This window comes from Mizuhopecten yessoensis, unplaced genomic scaffold (genome assembly GCF_002113885.1).
Source record: "Mizuhopecten yessoensis strain PY_sf001 unplaced genomic scaffold, ASM211388v2 scaffold9301, whole genome shotgun sequence".
Classification (NCBI taxonomy): domain Eukaryota; kingdom Metazoa; phylum Mollusca; class Bivalvia; order Pectinida; family Pectinidae; genus Mizuhopecten; species Mizuhopecten yessoensis.
This window is the reverse complement of record NW_018407979.1, coordinates 217,700-234,909: the sequence shown is the minus strand read 5'-3', so window position 1 is coordinate 234,909 and position 17,210 is coordinate 217,700. Positions and strand designations below refer to the sequence as shown.

Here is a 17,210-nt window from a genome sequence, read left to right as displayed (position 1 = left end):
AATATTATAACTGTCAGGAGATTGAGTCTGGAGAAGTTCCTTAGTGGCTGTCTTAATATTATAACTGTCAGGAGATTGAGTCTGGAGAAGTTCCTTAGTGGCTGTCTGAATATTATAACTGTCAGGAGGTTGAGTCTGGAGAAGTTCCTTAGTGGCTGTCTTAATATTATAACTGTCATGAGATTGAGTCTGTAGAAGTTCCTTAGTGGCTGTCTTAATATTATGACTGTCAGGAGATAGAGCCTGGAGACTCCTAAGATCGTGCGATTTAATGTCAAAGACCACAAATAAATTACATTACTGAATTGGCTAATTATCTTGGAAATGGTAGGTATTTTGTATACATATATATACATTGGAATATTTTAGGCATTAATGCAAGCTACTCTACTGAAAAATCTCAAGATTGTGGGGTGAGAGGTCAAAGGTCACCTATGAATTACGTTACTGCAATGGCTAATTATCTCGGAAATGGTGGATATTTTGTATACACATATATTAGAGTATTGTAGCCAATTATGCAGGCTACATTGTGACAAAATTCTGAGGTCATCAGGTCAAAGGTCACAGTAGCGGTGTTTTTGGTTTTTTTCATTCGTCTGATGGTTCAACATCTGAGGTTGGACTTTTTCATGACCCTTGAACTTTCTATAAATGTTTTCACTTGTTAGTTTAGCATCCTACGAGCAACACGCAGCAAGAATGCAGGGGGTATTAGTTAGCCCATAGACGACAGTTCTAGTTTCAATGTTTTTTTTCAGATTAAGCTGTGCAGGTTTACAGGATTCCATTGGTAGTACTTAACCCATTCACCACTAAAGTCACATTTGAACCTTACCAAATCGAACACTGGGCAAATCCATTTTAAAGATGTAGGGGTGAATGAGTTAAAGTTTGTATAAATGAAGTTTATAATAATTGTATGTCGGACGTTGATAGAACATTTTAACTACATAATGACGCCATTTTTTCTTGTATTTTCCAGGGAGCCTATCCCGATAAGAAAACTGATGAGAAATGGCGGACAGGAGCAAATCAAGTCCAGAACAAAAGGAGACAACTGACACTGATGATGACGGCGTGATAGTTACGGCAGGACAAACTGCGATCGTACCTATGGCAACGGCAACACCCTGTAACTCACATTGTTCACAAACTGGTAATTTATTTGACATAAGTATTGATTATTTCTGTAATAGATTATTTTATGAATACAGGTGTTCATGTAAAAAAAAAAAAAAATCACTGTAGTAGGTGTTTTAACAAAATGAATCTAACCTGTTTGGCAACTGTTTTAAGAAATATTGGTGCGTGCAGGACTTCTGAAACAGGCATAAATCCATGTTTATTTTTATTTTTAGGGGATTGGGGTACAATGGAGTAGGGGTAAAGGGTGGGTGTGTTTAGATCCTATTTTCTCTTTGCCCTGCCCTCTACCTTTAATCCGCAATATCAGAATTAACAAGAAGATTGGGTGGTCGGGTGGTGCAGTGGATAGCGCACTTGCCTTTCACCAAGGCGACCGGGGTTCGATTCCCCGATCGGACGTGAAACCGTTGGGGTCACTTGCCCGACCACATGGGTTTTCTCCGGCTACTCCGCTTTCCTCCCACACTAAGACCCCCACGCGCTAACACCAGGGCTAACAAGAGTGATTAATATAAGTTGAAATAACATGTTTCATAAATGTTAAATAAAGTTTATATTTTTTTTTATGTTTTAAGGAGACTGAAACGTTTCCTGTTTTTGTTTCAGTGATTAATTTTGGTGAGATGTCCAACCAAGTGATACAGAAATCCTCTAATGTCCAGAATGTCCAGATGACTTTCAACTTTGACCATGCAGAAAACATGGTTTTCGGCGAGGGAGGCAGCATCATCAACGCTGGAGGTAGGTCCAAGTAAAACAAACAAGCAAAACGAAATAAAAAGAATTGAAAAAAACTTGTAAATGTCACTTCTTTCATAAAAACATAGTTTTGGAAATGCAAAATAACAGTATTGTACTTTGAACATATACATGTACTATACACCTTTTAAAATCTGAATATGAAAAGAAATGAATACTGACCATTTTCACATAAATTCTCTGAAATAGATAATATGAATTAGTGAGGAGATTTGATGGCAGGTTGATCAAAACTTTCTCATAATCTGGCAATTTTTTTTTACGACACAGTACAAAAAATGTACACACCTCTTCTTATTAAGGCATATATGAAGTGTAATCACGAAAAGGGAATATTCTCAACAACAAAATTATTTACAGCATGTTTCACCTTTTCCAAGGATTGGAATTTGTGAATTTTTCGGGCAATCTGTTGTTTTGTGTGTTTTGTGTTTCTAAGGTGTGGAAATTGAAAGTTTACCTTAATTAACTGTTCCAAATGTTTTGAATAGTCTAGGATTAGAAACGGAATGACATAGTGGTCTATGATTTTATGTATTTTCGACGCTTTGAAATCGAATATTTTCTTCAATTCACTGGTCTAAAATATTTTGTATTGTTGAGACTTGAAAGTCAAATATTTCATTCAGTTTATCAGTTTGAATCTAGAATCTTTTCTATTGCTGGTGGTTTGCTAATCACGGGGTACTACTAGTGAAATCCAGAACTTTACTGTATATACTTCTGAATCATGTGATGTGTAATCTGTGTCATTTCTTTCAATTACAGACAGAAAGGGTCTGGATTTATCAAAGCAGAGCTGCTTGATAGGTGTGTATTTATTTATGGGCTGATGCCTTTTCAGTTTGGAAATTTTGGGTCATTTAACAAATATTGGGGGAAAATATGCATATAGACCACAACATTACAAAACGATCAGAATCAAAGCTTTTGTCAATGCATCAATGCGGTTATAAACACTTATTGGTTGTGCTACAAGAATATTTTCACAAGCGGTTATAATAGTATATAAATACAAGGGTTTTTGTTTGTGATGAAATAGATGCATTTATGACCCTTCCTTTGATTTTCTACGAAGAATCAATTTGAGATAATGATATTACCCCGGTGTATAGTGATTTGGGGACAATCTGGCTTAAATTTTCCCTTGGAATTAGTGGTTGACCCAATGGCCTTCAAATCCAGGCATGGAGATTTCAGAGCTGATTTATATCCTGCCTGACTTTGTTGGGGGCTGTTACCTGAAACGTCCCTTAGATAGATCTCTAAGCCATTATGATATTTTGCCTGTAGCTTGCTTGCTGCAGGGTAAGGCTAATGAATTAGTTTAACCTAATTGCCTTGACCCATATTTAAGCAATAGGAGCTAAGTGTATTGAAAAGTTCTTCTCACGAAGCATTAGGCATGGATGCTTAGATTAATTATTGTTCAAGCAAGTTTCCTTGACAAATATTTCACTCATTCACCCCTGAAAAAAAAAGTTTGAACTCCTCCAATTCAAAAGTTTGGTGTAGTTCATTGTGAAATTTCAGAGGTGAATGAGTTACATATTTGTCAAGGAAACTTACTTGGTCAAATATATCAAAAACAACTTTTCAACTTTCAGGACTGTGTTTAAATGATAATTAGCCGGTACCTCACAGGGTTATGAAATTGATTTTTATCAATGACAAAATCCAAATGGATTATTGATAGGGATTATCTTGGGGTAGAGCATGATTAAAAGTAGGCGTGATTACTGGAAGTGTGATCAGTTCATTATTTTAAGAAAATAGGTAAATCTGTCTGTAAATAGTTTAGCATGTGTGTGTCTATTTTGTAGATCAAACAAAAGCTTGGGTTTTGGATCAAAGAGAGAGACAGCCCTATGTACCTACAAAAGCCATCTCAGTTGCCAAGGAGAAAATTTTGAAGAACAAATGCTTGATAATTAGAGGAAATTCCGGAGATGGAAAGACCCGTTTAGCTGTAGAACTGTTGCATTGGCTGATGAACGAACATGACATGGACATCGGACAAACCGGGGAGACAAGCTGTCCGAAAAAAGAACCGATTTCGCTCACAGACTTGATGACATGGGACAATACAATTTCACCGAATTCCCATTTAGCCATTTTGTTTGATGACCTGTTCGGTTATGGGTCCGAAATTCAAAAAGAGATAAATTGGTGGAAAAAGCGCGAAAGTTTCATCAGGCCCTGTTTACAGGGAGCAGGGAATGACAGGGCAAACTGTTTGATCATCACCGTACGCAATGACATATATTACGAACACAAATCCATGTTTGATGGGCAGGTCTTGTTTACGCAAGACAATGTCATTGATCTGAGCTCTACTGAATTTTCATTGGAGGATGAAAAGAAAAGTATTTTGAAAATGTATACGACTACATTGGGAAACTTTCAACAATTTTCCGAAAGAGAAATTGCTGAAATTTTAAGAACATCTCCAGGAATTGGGTTTCCCGAGTGTTGTCGGGTTTTTGCTTCTACTTCAGAACTACAACACAAAAGGGTCAACTTTTTCAAACATCCATTGAAATACATGAGGGATGTGATAAAAGGGAAATTTCACGAAGAGCAACAAAAAGCACTTCTCTATCTCTTCCTGTCTCACGGACATGTACCTGCCAAACAACTTGATTTGGAAAATGAAAGTATTGACCAAATAACAGTTGAGAAAGTTTTCAACATGTCAATGTCAGAAAAAATTCAGGAGAGCTTGAATGGAGATTTAGGTTCAAAGCTCAGATGCATCAAGAAAGGTTTAGAGTCTTTGTGTGGTTCCTTCGTAAGGAAAGAAAAAGGTGTTTACCATTTTTTTCATGATTCCACACAGGATGCAGTGGCCATACTCTACGGGGAGCTCACACCTCAGGGCTTCCTGAAGTACTGTAACAGCGAGTGTTTACGTTACATTGCGACACCTAAGTGTAAGGAAACATCGTGCAAGATAGTCGTGGATGAGGGTATATATGAATATGTGTATCAACGCATATTTGAAGAATTGAAGTTGGGGGATGGTGCAAAGTTAAGTGTCATAGCCTCTCTTATACCCTGGAGTGACGGTCAGTTTTTGTCAGGATTTTTTGAGTGGATTGATGAACAAGTCGCTGTGCCAGAAGATTTCCGCTTTCGACCGAAAACAGGAAACGAGATGAGCGATGACTGTGATGGTGTATTCGATCAAGAGATGAATGAAGACGAACAAAGCTGTTTCTTTGTTGTTGTCGCAAAAGTAAACTCTTACTGTTTACTGAAACGGCTGATTGACAGAAGTTTTGCCTCTGCGGGGCAATTGAAGAAAGCCTTGGATCAAGCTATAAGCTCAGGAAGTGAGGAATGTGTGTCTCTTCTCTTAGAGGCCGGTGTGATACCCGATTCAAGCTCATGCTTTTCCGCAGTAGAGGGTGGTAAAACAGATCTACTACACAAGTTAGATCGCTATGACATTATCCCGACATCCAGAGCAGAAATGTCACGGTCGGGTTATCAGTTGGAAGACGTCAACGTGTTTCACGAGGCATGTTTGTTTCAGCATCAAGAAATGGTGAATTTCTTGCTGGAGAAATATCCGTCTCTTTTACAGGAAGATGGGCGGTATGGTTACAGCAGCCTTCATTTCATCGCCAGGACAGGAAACCTGTCGCTCTACCAGCAGGTGGAGCCACTAGTACTGGAGGGTTACACTGGAACAGACCAACACTACATCGAGTCTCTGTTAGATGTGGACGGTAAAACTCTGTTGCACGCTGCATGTGCGTCTGGTAGCTTGGGACTGTGTGAACATCTCTGTATCAGATATACATCTCTCGTGTCGAATACTGACAAGTTTGGACGACATTCTCTGCATTTCGCCGCCATGTCTGGAAATTTGGACTGCTTCAAATATATAGCGGCACTAACTCTGAGGGAGAAGACCCAGGAAGAATGTCAATGTTTCATGGCCGCACTGGTGGACGTTAGGTATCAGAGGACAGTCTTACACTGGGCGTGCGAGTCTGGATGTAAAGAGTTATGCATCTTTGTATGTCAGGAATACCCATCTCTGTTATCTCAAAGGGACAGGAATAGACTTCATTGTCTCCATTTTGCAGCCGTAACATGTGACCAAGCCTGTTTTGAAGCATTGGCCAAATTTGTTCTAAAAGATAAGAACGGGTCAGAGATAAGGCACTTTATGGACAGTCTGATAACAAATGACCAGCGCACAGTTCTACATGTGGCATGTCAGTCGGGAAATCAAGATCTCGCCATGTATCTCTGTAAAACCTACCCTTCCCTGCTGTCTCTTAGAGATAAAAGGGGACGCCACTCTCTTCACTACACGGTTGAACCTGGTAATCTAGAATTTTACAGATCCATCGAATCATTGGTACTTGCAGGTAAGACTTACTCAGAGCGCCAGCTGTTCATGGAGGAAGTCACTAGTCAATTCAATGGTACAATACTGGTTAGGGCTTGCTGGTTTGGAAGCAAAGCTATTTGCATGTATTTGTGTGAAAAATATCCATCCCTTTTGTCCATTAGAGATAACTTTGGCATGCACTGCATCCATTATGCAGCTATGTCGTGGAACCTGGATTGCTACAAAGCTATCGAGGCCCTAGTCATACGGGAGGAATCAGCCAAAGGAAACAAAAACTACATGGAGAGCTTGTTAACAGACCGTGGCGTGTCCGTCGTAGATTTGGTCAGCGGGGAGGTAGAGGTTTACAAGAAGGCCTTGCATGATTATGTGATGAGCTCTGCCAGGCCTACCTCTTCTTCTAACCGTAGTAGTAGTAGTAGGAGCAGTCCTTCTAGTGTAAGAACGAGACGATTCTCCTCCCCAATTAACAGTTCCTCACAGCATTAAAATGTACTATTCTTATCAGTCCTCGGCCAGTAAAACTGAAAGAGGACCCTATTGTTAGCCATGTGGCCGGGGCCAGTGGTTAGTGCACTCACCTTTCACCACAAGATGATGAGGGTTCAATTCACACATTGGATGTTAAAAAAGTATGGGGTCACCAGCTCAACCTCATGGATTATCTCTGTCCAGTTTCCTTCCATATTAAGACCCCAGCAGGCTTCCATTTAGACTCACAAGAGCTATTCATTGTAGTTTAAAGCTTGTTTCATAATGTTGCCAAATTTCAGTTAATTTTATAACGAGATTTGCTTAATGTTTGTTCGATGCCGATTGGTTTTCTACTTTTGATCAATCTTTGCTCAGGTATACGTACTAGTACGTACTAGTCATCACTTCAATCGAATCATTGTGTGTCCTGTACCCAGTTTTCCTGATCCACGACTAAAAGTCATTTAAGGTCACAATGAATTAAATTATCCCACTTCAACCACAAGCATCTGCAACTTGATTGTAAGAATATGAAATAAGTCGTCCCTATACCTAGCCCAATTTTCCTCTGGTCCCTGACGCCAGATTTAGACATTTTGACAGAAAGATGTCTGGTGTGCGACATCTCTCTGTCAAGGGCTGTTCCCTACCCTACTACAATGTCTACAGTACTATAATAATAGTAGGGCAGGGAAGACTTCTTTCATACTTTCACACTTACCACACAGGGAAATGCCTGTGTTTCGACAAATGGTTTTGTATTCAAATTTGTGTTCAAATCATAACATTAACACACTAGATATTTTGTATGTACATGGATATTCACTAAGCAGAGTGTATACCACTTGAGCATGTCTCTGTGACACTTGGCCGTGATAGATATGGTGTTGACATCATTTTTTATGCTTTCTTGAAGATGGTAAAAACCCTGGAGTTGTGTGATAATTCCTTATTTTAACAGTTTCTATATTAATGTGATGACCTCATTTTCAAAAGTAAAATCACAAAATCTTAGATTCAATTCTTTTTATTCAAAAATGCACAAATATTCTATTTCCAGGAATTTCATGTCTGAAAATAACTTTTTAACTGAATGATGAATATGTGCACTTTTTAATGAAAACACTGAAATCTAATTTCATTATTTTACTACTGATAGAGACTGTGGGTTAATGTTTCATCATTTGAAATGTGTAACTTGTACAGTCGTTCCAAACCTGTCGCTTGTTGACTGAAATTTTAGGATAATCTGACCTCTTGGTGCAACAAAACAATCATTTTCCTCAAGCCCATTTAACAACTATATAAATTTACTTGTAACATTACATTTGAATATATTGAACATGAACAATATGAGAAATTGTATATTATTGTGTCATTTTCATTTTTTTTAAATAAATAACAAGCGTTCTAATTTTATACTCTAATCTCAAAATAATGTCATTGTACATTTTCAATTTAAAAATAAATGAATAGCAAGCATTCTAATTTTGTACACCAATAATCTCAGTACCATATAACTGTACTCCACCTGATAAATACTTCATCCCTTAGAAACTCTTGCTATCCCTTTTCTAGTCTGTGCTTCTCATTCCATTGTAATAAATAACCATAGGTACTTAAAATGAGACATATCTTTTGAAAAGATAAACGTCGGAGTTTTAGTGGAAATAAATTTGAGAGCAGTTGTGATCTTTTGACGTAATGTAAAATAATATTATTTTATCCTTAATTACCCATCATCATATAAACTTAAGAAAAAGCACTTGTCTGTTATCATCAAGGCCTTTTTTTTAGGTTCAAATTGGATTTTCTTTCCCCAGCATCTTTTGGGGAGGATGCCAGGGTTTGGGTGCCACGGGATCATCCCTCTTACGTCATATAACCTCACACAGGAGGCCTCTTCCCCTTTATTCCTGCTTTCTTTTTCATTTCTTCTCTCAAACTCCAAATCATTCATTCTTTCATTCTCATTCATTACAAGAATTTACTTACCATTATGGCTAATTGGGGAAAGATTTGAAAGGCTATACAAATTCTTACTTTCCCAAATCTTACGCCCAGGGCGCTTGCCGTTATTATGTGGATTATTTAGGTAATGTCATATACTACCTACTGAGTCAAAACCAGTACTGTGTTTATGAGGGTAAAGAAGTGGAGTGTGGTTGCTGTGAGAGTGAATATACTAAAAGATATATACTTGGTGAGTGTTATCAATAAATGAGATCATGTTGGTCCTGTTTAGAAGTCCTAAAAAGGGTGAATCTAGTCAAAAATTAACCACACTGTACACATGTGACTCCAGGATACTAGTTAAGTGGTGTACATGACCGTCTTCCTTACTTTATCTACAGCGTATATTGTATAGTTTTTGTAATTGCAGCAGTTTACATTTTTAAAAATTTTAAGTGTAGTTATACCCCCAGGTAATTCCTTGCTAAGCATTTACTTTGTGATTGTAGGTTTTCAAGTCTCTGAGAGCTTCATTTCATTGTTTCTGTTACATGACTCAAGTTTTTTTCATTTTTTCATGAAAACATAGCTTTTTTATGTTTATATTTTATATAGATAATTTTCATTGATCTGAATGAGTATTGAAGATATATGAAGGTAGGGATATGCAAATATTGATCTCTTTAAATTGTAAATATGTAATAAGATTACAGTGAAGTAAATTATATACATGTAATAAGGTTACAGTGAAGTAGATTATATACATGTAATAAGGTTATAGTGAAGTAAATTATATAATATGTAATAAGGTTACAGTGAAGTAAATTATATACATGTAATAAGGTAACAGTGAAGTAAATTATATACATGTTATAAGTTTACATTGAAGTAAATTATATACATGTAATGAGGTTACAATGAATTATATACTTGCCATAGGTTCTATGATAAACTATGGACCTATATAGCTTTGTCATATTTTCTGTAGATCACTCTATACTTTCGTATTGATGCAATGTGTATACCGGCTCAAGTTAAAGGAATGATATTATTTTTCAAACCAGTCTGTTAATGTGTAATAATATATATATAATATAATCATTATTTTTTAAACAAAATATTTACATACATGACATACCTGTATCTTTGTTCATTTTTTTCCATCTTTTTCCATCTTATTTCCTTTTTGGAAATTAAGACTTTTCCTCAAAAAATGTATTGACCAAATCTTATTTAATTTTACAGACAGATAATATTTATAGATTTGATTGTTATAGACAGGTAATCTTCAATACAGGTTTCGCTGTAGATCTATTTATAGACGGAAAGCCTTTAAAACACATGATATTTTAAAACAAGTAGCGTTTTTAACAAAATAAAAAAAGTAATTATTTTTAAAGCATTCACTGTAAACTAATTATTTTGATAAAGAAGTTGTTGATGGGATATAAGCATTTATCCTTCTGCTGAAAAAATAAAATTAATGTACATATTTCAATTAAAAATTGTACTTTTGTTTTATGTTTTTTCACATTGATCAGGGCTTTGTTCTTGAGTTGTGACAAAGTCTTATTATTGTCGTGTAGAACCAACGACTTTATCAATGTGGACCAGAGAATTGTTATAAATTACCGTTAAATGTGTAGCCAGGGCCATTTTCGTTTAATCGGTCAAACAGGTCGGACCACTGTTGTTCGTTTATGATATAAGGTCGGACCTAGTAATCCGATGCTGCTTTCAGGCGAGCCTTGACAAGCTTTGCAAGGCCTGCATAAACATTTGCAGGTCCGCCAGGATTTATACCCGAAATTGTTACATTTATAAACGTTCAAACCCGTTGTTCCGCATGAACGAACAGGCCCCTGGTTTATACTCTTCAAGGTAATGCTCAGAAGTGGTGAAGAGAATTAAAGCATTGCTGTCATAAAGTAACAATTTTCCCAATGAGGCCTATACTTTATTTTCAAAATGTAATAACACAATTTATACAATATTGGACCGGAGTATGGTTATTGACAAAGAGGAGCAGCAGCAATTCACAGCATGTGGATCAAATCAAATTAAAAAGTATGATGTTGATTATAGACCAACAATTGGTGAACGCTTCATTTCAACATGAAAACAGTTACCAGTAAGTGGACCCCCCCCCCTCCCCCCCCCCTAAATTCTCCAATTTTCCCTAATTCCACATAAAGATGAACAACCTGAAATAAACTGAAACTGATATTGTTGAAAAAAATTGTATTAAAACAAAAAAAGTGAGTTTCACTTAACCATAGGGTGATTCATATTACCATAATGATTAATTAGCCTTGGGAATCCATTGGCCAAGAGACCCAACATCAAATAAACTAAGGTTGAACCCCCCAGGGCCCAAAATAAGAAGTACAGGTAATCTTGAAAATCTTACTCCTTCAGTTTGGCTAATAGATATTAACCAAATTTTGATTGGAACATACTCGAGGCCAGAACAATGAGGCCTTTTAAAAGATGCTGAATTTTGAGGATATATCAGATATCAGTTTGGCAAGATGATTATATTAAATAAAACCCAAGTTGATTTGATCCCTAGGGCTGGAGGGATTTGGGGCCTCAACAGGAAATTGGAGTACCTACAACTGTTCTACTTCAAAATAATCCCCATCCTAACAGGGGACCAAGTCCCAATACATGCCGTATCTTGGAAATGGCACAGATCCCTATCTAAATGTACATAAAACCATGCTACTAGGATAAGCCTCAGGGCCAAGCCCCATCTAGGTACTTAGTCCCTTACGTTATATGTTATAACATGGAATTTGTTGAGATCCCCACAGTATAACATAAAAACATCTGAGATTGAATTTGAATTTCAACCAATAATGCTATGAAGCACCCATGATATCAGAAAATCAGTTGTTTTATATAAAAGAAGGCTGTTGTACTTAGTATGGAGATCGAAGCAGCACAAAATAGGAAATATTTGCAACACATGTACTTCTATTACAGGGGTAGATATTTTGCCATAATTGTTTGTCCAGGTGAGTCATACAGGCCAAATGGGTCTCTTATTTGTCATTCTGAAGATGTTTATCCATTTAACTAACAAAGAACTGAAACATTTAGTAATGACTACACAATTTATTCAAGAGATTTTCCTTTGAACTTGTTATCAGTGATACATTTTCTTTGTAATTTAAGTGCCTTGATATGCCTGAAACAATAACAATGAACATCTGACTTCTATACAGTCAAAAAATCAATTAACAGATGGTCTTGATGGCCCTGGAGACTGGAACAAATTCACGTGAGAAAAATAAATAAAGTGATAGGCAGTGAGTGAGTATTGTCTTAAAGTAGAGCCCAGCTGGTGCTCTGTGTTATATTTCTCCAATGAAGAAGAGTTATAGAGTAATGCATTGTATATGAAAAGAATATGTTCATTATAAATGTAATTTATTTTTAAAACATGGTCATATCAGCCTGGCCCAATGGATTGGCCAGCAAATTGAAGCTTGGGTCAAGGAGTGAAGCCCTGGTAGGGGTTGCTCCCCTTCAAGTAGCTTAAGAATTGTGAGGAAGAACATGAAAATATTGGAGTGGGTGCATGGTGATGGTGGGCAGACTTTTAAATACTTTTCAGTAACATAACTGAATAATTTCAAAAATGCTTGTATATAACAGTATCAATAACTTGGAATGGCTGTACTAACAAGATTAGTGAGATAATCAAAACTTTGAATCCTACACGATTCTTCGCTGCATATATAAGTGATGGTAAAAAAAGCAAGCACCAGCTGGCTCTCCAGTGATGTTACACCCATAATTTACATTATAAGCCCTACATCGGATAACGTTACAGCTGGAGGGGGGGAGTAAATGACCCGCAAATAAACGATCCGCGATTGGTTCTAATATTGCGACGTGGCTTTGTCTGTGTATACAACACGCTTGATAACGAAAATCCATCTAAATTAAACATTTCGACGATCGATCGATATCTTACCGACGACCAAAATGATGAACATGAGGTTAGCGGTGGTGTTACTGTTGCCAATTTTCTTCACGGAAATTTTGTCCGATGGCGAAGCAGGAACCAAAACGGCTGTAGTCGAGGTAATATATATCTGGATTCAATGACAGAATTGTGAAGCTATTGAGCTTTTTCATCGGTCACTGTTGTTAAATATTCTCTTTGGTATCTCTCAGGAAACTTTTAACAATGAGGCTGAATTAGCCCGAGTTTCCTCTGGCACCGACTCCAGACTTACACATTGTGACAGATAGATGTCTGGTCTGGTCCGGTAAGCCAATTGTCCACTACGTATACCGGAAGATAATAAAAATTGTGTAAACGAACAGATATAGCAAAATCAATGAGACTTTTCACATTGAAGTTACTTTGAACGTGATGTGATGTTCGTGTTGCAATTGTTAGACAAGAATGTGATCTTAAAGTTAGACTACAAACATTAAATAATGAGCAGATATCAGGTATATATTAAGCACAATAATATTGTGGGAAACCTTTTATTTCATTTTTATTTTGCAGAGCTGCAGTGGATGACGTTTAAATCGCTTGCCTGAGGTGAAAAGATTTTTGTTTGACGATGTCAAAGAAGGATTATAGTATCCTTCCAATTAATTCAAACTTTTGCATGCACATTGTACATGTCATTAGACTCTATAGGGTTTAAGATCGGGAAGTCCCCCCATGTCATTAGACTCTATAGGGTTTAAGATCGGGAAGTCCCCCCCCNTATTTGGATAGTTATTAGAATCTTTCATCCTCATGGGGGGATTTCAACCAGAGGGATGGGGTGGTGTGGGGGGATTTCAACCAGAGGGATGGGGTGGGGGGATTCTCGAGTAGCCAAAAACCATTGAGGCTTGCCTATTAGGGAAAGAAAATTCCATACAAAAAGGAGTAGTATGTCTTGCCAGATTCGGGTAATTAGACTGCCTTCCGTTTTGAAAATAAAAAAAATAGCTTCCCAATCGTTTGACATGATTTTAGCGAATAACAAGAAAGTTGGTTGGGGGATAGAACCTATGCTTGAACATGAAAACGGTTTCATGAATACATGCCCTGGTAGATTTGAACAACAATCCTGAAAATTATCAGTACAGCATTACTGGGGTGCAATATTCCTAACAATGGTAGGATTTGGCAGATTTTCGTAGGAAATAACAAGACAATTTAATATTCAGTTATCACAGTGAGAGTATGAGAAGTACATTATTTGTATGTATTGACAGCTAGCTGAGGTGAAAAAGAACTATCTCTTCTTGTTAAGAAATGTAATGTTTGAATAAGATGGTGAGATATAGTGACCTCTGTATGTATTGTTTTTCATGTAATTATATCTTTAGTTTTAAAATGGCAGGTGAAAATATGTATTCCCCTATAATCCTATGAAAAGTATAATTCATTCGTGCTTGGCTGAACAAGCAGTCGATAGAAGAAATGTTTCTACGCTTTCTACATCATTTGGTGTGTAACAGAAATTAAGTTGTTAAAAATAGTTTCTTCCAATCAAATTAATACTTCATCTTGATCGCTAGAATCCCTTTACTCCTAGCATAACCGAAGGAGTATAATGGAAATCAAATTGTGGTTTATATTAAGTTGTAATATCTTCCACTCTGATATGAAATATTCATCTTATTTAACTCATTCTGAACACTATGAGAACAGGGCTTTAATTTATAGGCTTTGTATGCAAGCATACCTATAGAATGAAATATTCTGAAATTGAAAATCGAGGGGTGTGCTCCGCTATTGTGATCCAACTGCTTGACAAATTGATATAAAATATTGATATTCTTTGAAACCACTAAGTGACCCTAATATTCTAAATGACTAAGAGGAAATGGGCATTCTTACTGTTGCATTAAACACTCCTTAACAAATCTAGTCCAGGTGTTGAGTTCCGCAAGAAGTCTGGAGCTCCACCCGTGTTGATTATCGATGAGGGCAAGGAAAGCGAGGAGGTAAAATAATAATTTTTCATTGATCATATTACAGAGAAGTTGAAAATGATACATACACAAATATATAGATCAACTCTTAGCTAATCAAGTCCCCAACCGGTTTTAGTTTGCCTTTTATGCTTTTCACTACCACAGTTTCACTGTAAACCAATACGGTATAAAGACACCACTTTTTGGAATTTCTGAGAGTGGTCTCATTCTCAGGTTGGACTTCAAATGGTGCAAATTTTCTATCTAAAAGGAAACAACCTATCAAAGGAATTGCAAATATGAATTGTATGTAAGTTTTTGATATATAGATGTTGGCTATTATATATAAACTGATATGGTTTTTTTTCTTCACTTTATAGAGAATAAATCTGGAGAAATATGACCTGGAGGGATGCCGTGCTCTCATGGCCGAGAAGGGTTTCAACAGAAAGGAAAGTAACGCTTCAGGAAAGGAAGATTTATAGGGAGATGTAAAATCAGAGGGGCGTGTGAAAAAGTTGTCTATACATCTGCTCTGGCAGCATAAGTACGAATGAACATTGTTTTAATGGACCTTTTAACATTTGATTATATTCAATAAGTGTAATGGCAAACAGTTATTTATATTTGATTATACAGTTAATTCTAATACTAAAACATTATTGCCCTACCTGCATTATGAAACATAAAACATATTTTTGTGCCCAATAAAGGCTAATATATGTAATATCTACGCAATGTACATGTGCATTATCCCAGAACACTGTCTTTTAGAAATATTCAGGTTTGACAATCCCCTTTATGTATGTCTGTGGTTGGAATGCTTGTATGTAAGAAACATCTGGTAAAACTGTTCATTATCGTATGATTGGTATTTATTTCCATCATTAAAAAGATACATTTATATCGTCAAGATTCGTCAGACAGCAACTCGTCTCGCCAGTTTTCCATGTGGACAAGATTTTATGAAATTAGGAACAAAAACTTGGCTGTTTCTAATGGATGGTCGACACTTGATCCTCATGATGAAAACTAGTGGTGACATTGTTGTATGATGTCTCTGGGCAGTGTAATAGATTTTAATATCTGTGTTTTGTTATGGAGAAATCGCAATAAAATCTGTGATATTAAAATTTTATCTGTGGCTTTTCGTCTCTTTCCTTTTGTTACATCTGTCCAATCTGAAGGTATAAGTTACGATTTACTGGTCACTGCTTATCTTCGCAAACTAAAGCGACTTGACTGATGAACATCTGCTATCTTGAATACTCCTTCAAATCACAGGGACCCAAGAATCTATAAGTATATATATTTAGAAATTTGTGTGCAACAGGAGAGGAAAATGCACGGCCAGACAGGGGTTAGTACCCTCCAAACTCCCAAAGACGGATTCCAGACAATCAACCCAGTCCAGTTGGGCTACATTCTTACTTCCTTTTTCTATTTACAACCCAGGTTTGGGTATCCCCTTACCAAGCATACACCAAATGTTTGAAACAAGGGTTGGTCACAGGCACCACTGTAACAGGAGAGGGAAAATACACGGCCTGACCAGAGTTCGAACATGGGACCGTCCAAACTCTAGACAGACGCTGTACCAATTGAGCTACTTGGTCACCTACATCATCGACCCAGTCCAGTTCTGCTACACAAGCAAAGTCTACGCTGATATTCACTCGATAAGCATGAAGTTACCAGTTAATGTGAAAAATTTCCATGATGTTGACAACAATGTGTGTGGGCGGGGGGTTATGCAAATTTTCTGCGAACAAGACATAATTGTACGACGTCATCAACACTACATGTGGGTTGAGTAAATCGAGGCTTACGCTAATTTTAGGCTATTACTTCTATTTAACGGATCACATGTTAAAAAAGGTTTGAAAATCTAATATAATTAGAAAAATAATATAATAAAAAGATAATATTGTATCTGTTGTTCTGTCCAACATGAAATGATTATGAAGCAAATTCACAGACAAGTATTTTAAATATAAGCGACAGTTTCCTGTTTTGGTCGCGTTATGAGGTGACAACAGGATACATTTATCATAGATGGCTTCACTAGATTAACTAGATAAAAACAGAAAACTACACCATTTATATCCCGATGTGTAGGGGGTATAACTTGTTATTTTAAGCATTTAGATAATATCCAGTAAAATAATTTGGCAATGGCATTTTACTGTGTGTTGGATTATAAACTTACAAAATGTCTCCTCATAGCTGGGTAATTGATGATCAGGTCAAGTAAAAGTTTATTTGTGGTATTGATTTAGGGACATCATTTTTGTAGACAAATCAAATCAAAATCCAGTGGAAATTTAACTGGGACATTGGAAAGCATTACTGTGATGTTGAGTAGCTACTTGTGCAGTTGTTATACCATGTTCTTGTAACTACCGGCAATACCAGTATAAATTCTCAGATCACTGGACGTTTTTGCTCATGAATAAATGATGTGCACCAACTAAGGCAAAACTAGTAGATTTCTCCACCGATCAGTTCTCGACCTCCACAGCCATCATGAAACTGTTGGTCAGTTTAATATTACAGGTTTAAT

General features: G+C 36.7%; 1 protein-coding gene and 1 long non-coding RNA gene across 3 annotated transcripts in view; both read left to right on the top strand.

Moving 5' to 3' along the window:
- Positions 1–9,421, top strand: part of LOC110457731 — a 15,446-nt gene extending 6,025 nt beyond the window's left edge. For both annotated transcript variants that reach the window (XM_021509116.1, XM_021509117.1), the window contains exons 2-5: positions 986–1,159; positions 1,756–1,890; positions 2,677–2,718; positions 3,732–9,421. In XM_021509116.1, the coding sequence (XP_021364791.1) occupies positions 1,018–1,159; positions 1,756–1,890; positions 2,677–2,718; positions 3,732–6,766 (3,354 nt within the window). In that variant the 5' untranslated portion in view covers positions 986–1,017 and the 3' untranslated portion in view covers positions 6,767–9,421. The remainder of the gene's footprint in view (positions 1–985; positions 1,160–1,755; positions 1,891–2,676; positions 2,719–3,731) is intronic.
- Positions 9,422–12,629: 3,208 nt separating this feature from the next.
- On the top strand, positions 12,630–15,791 carry LOC110457732. The gene is made up of 4 exons (XR_002463718.1): positions 12,630–12,799; positions 13,236–13,312; positions 14,602–14,677; positions 15,028–15,791. It is a non-coding gene; the product is annotated as an uncharacterized LOC110457732 (long non-coding RNA).
- Positions 15,792–17,210: the final 1,419 nt, after the last annotated feature.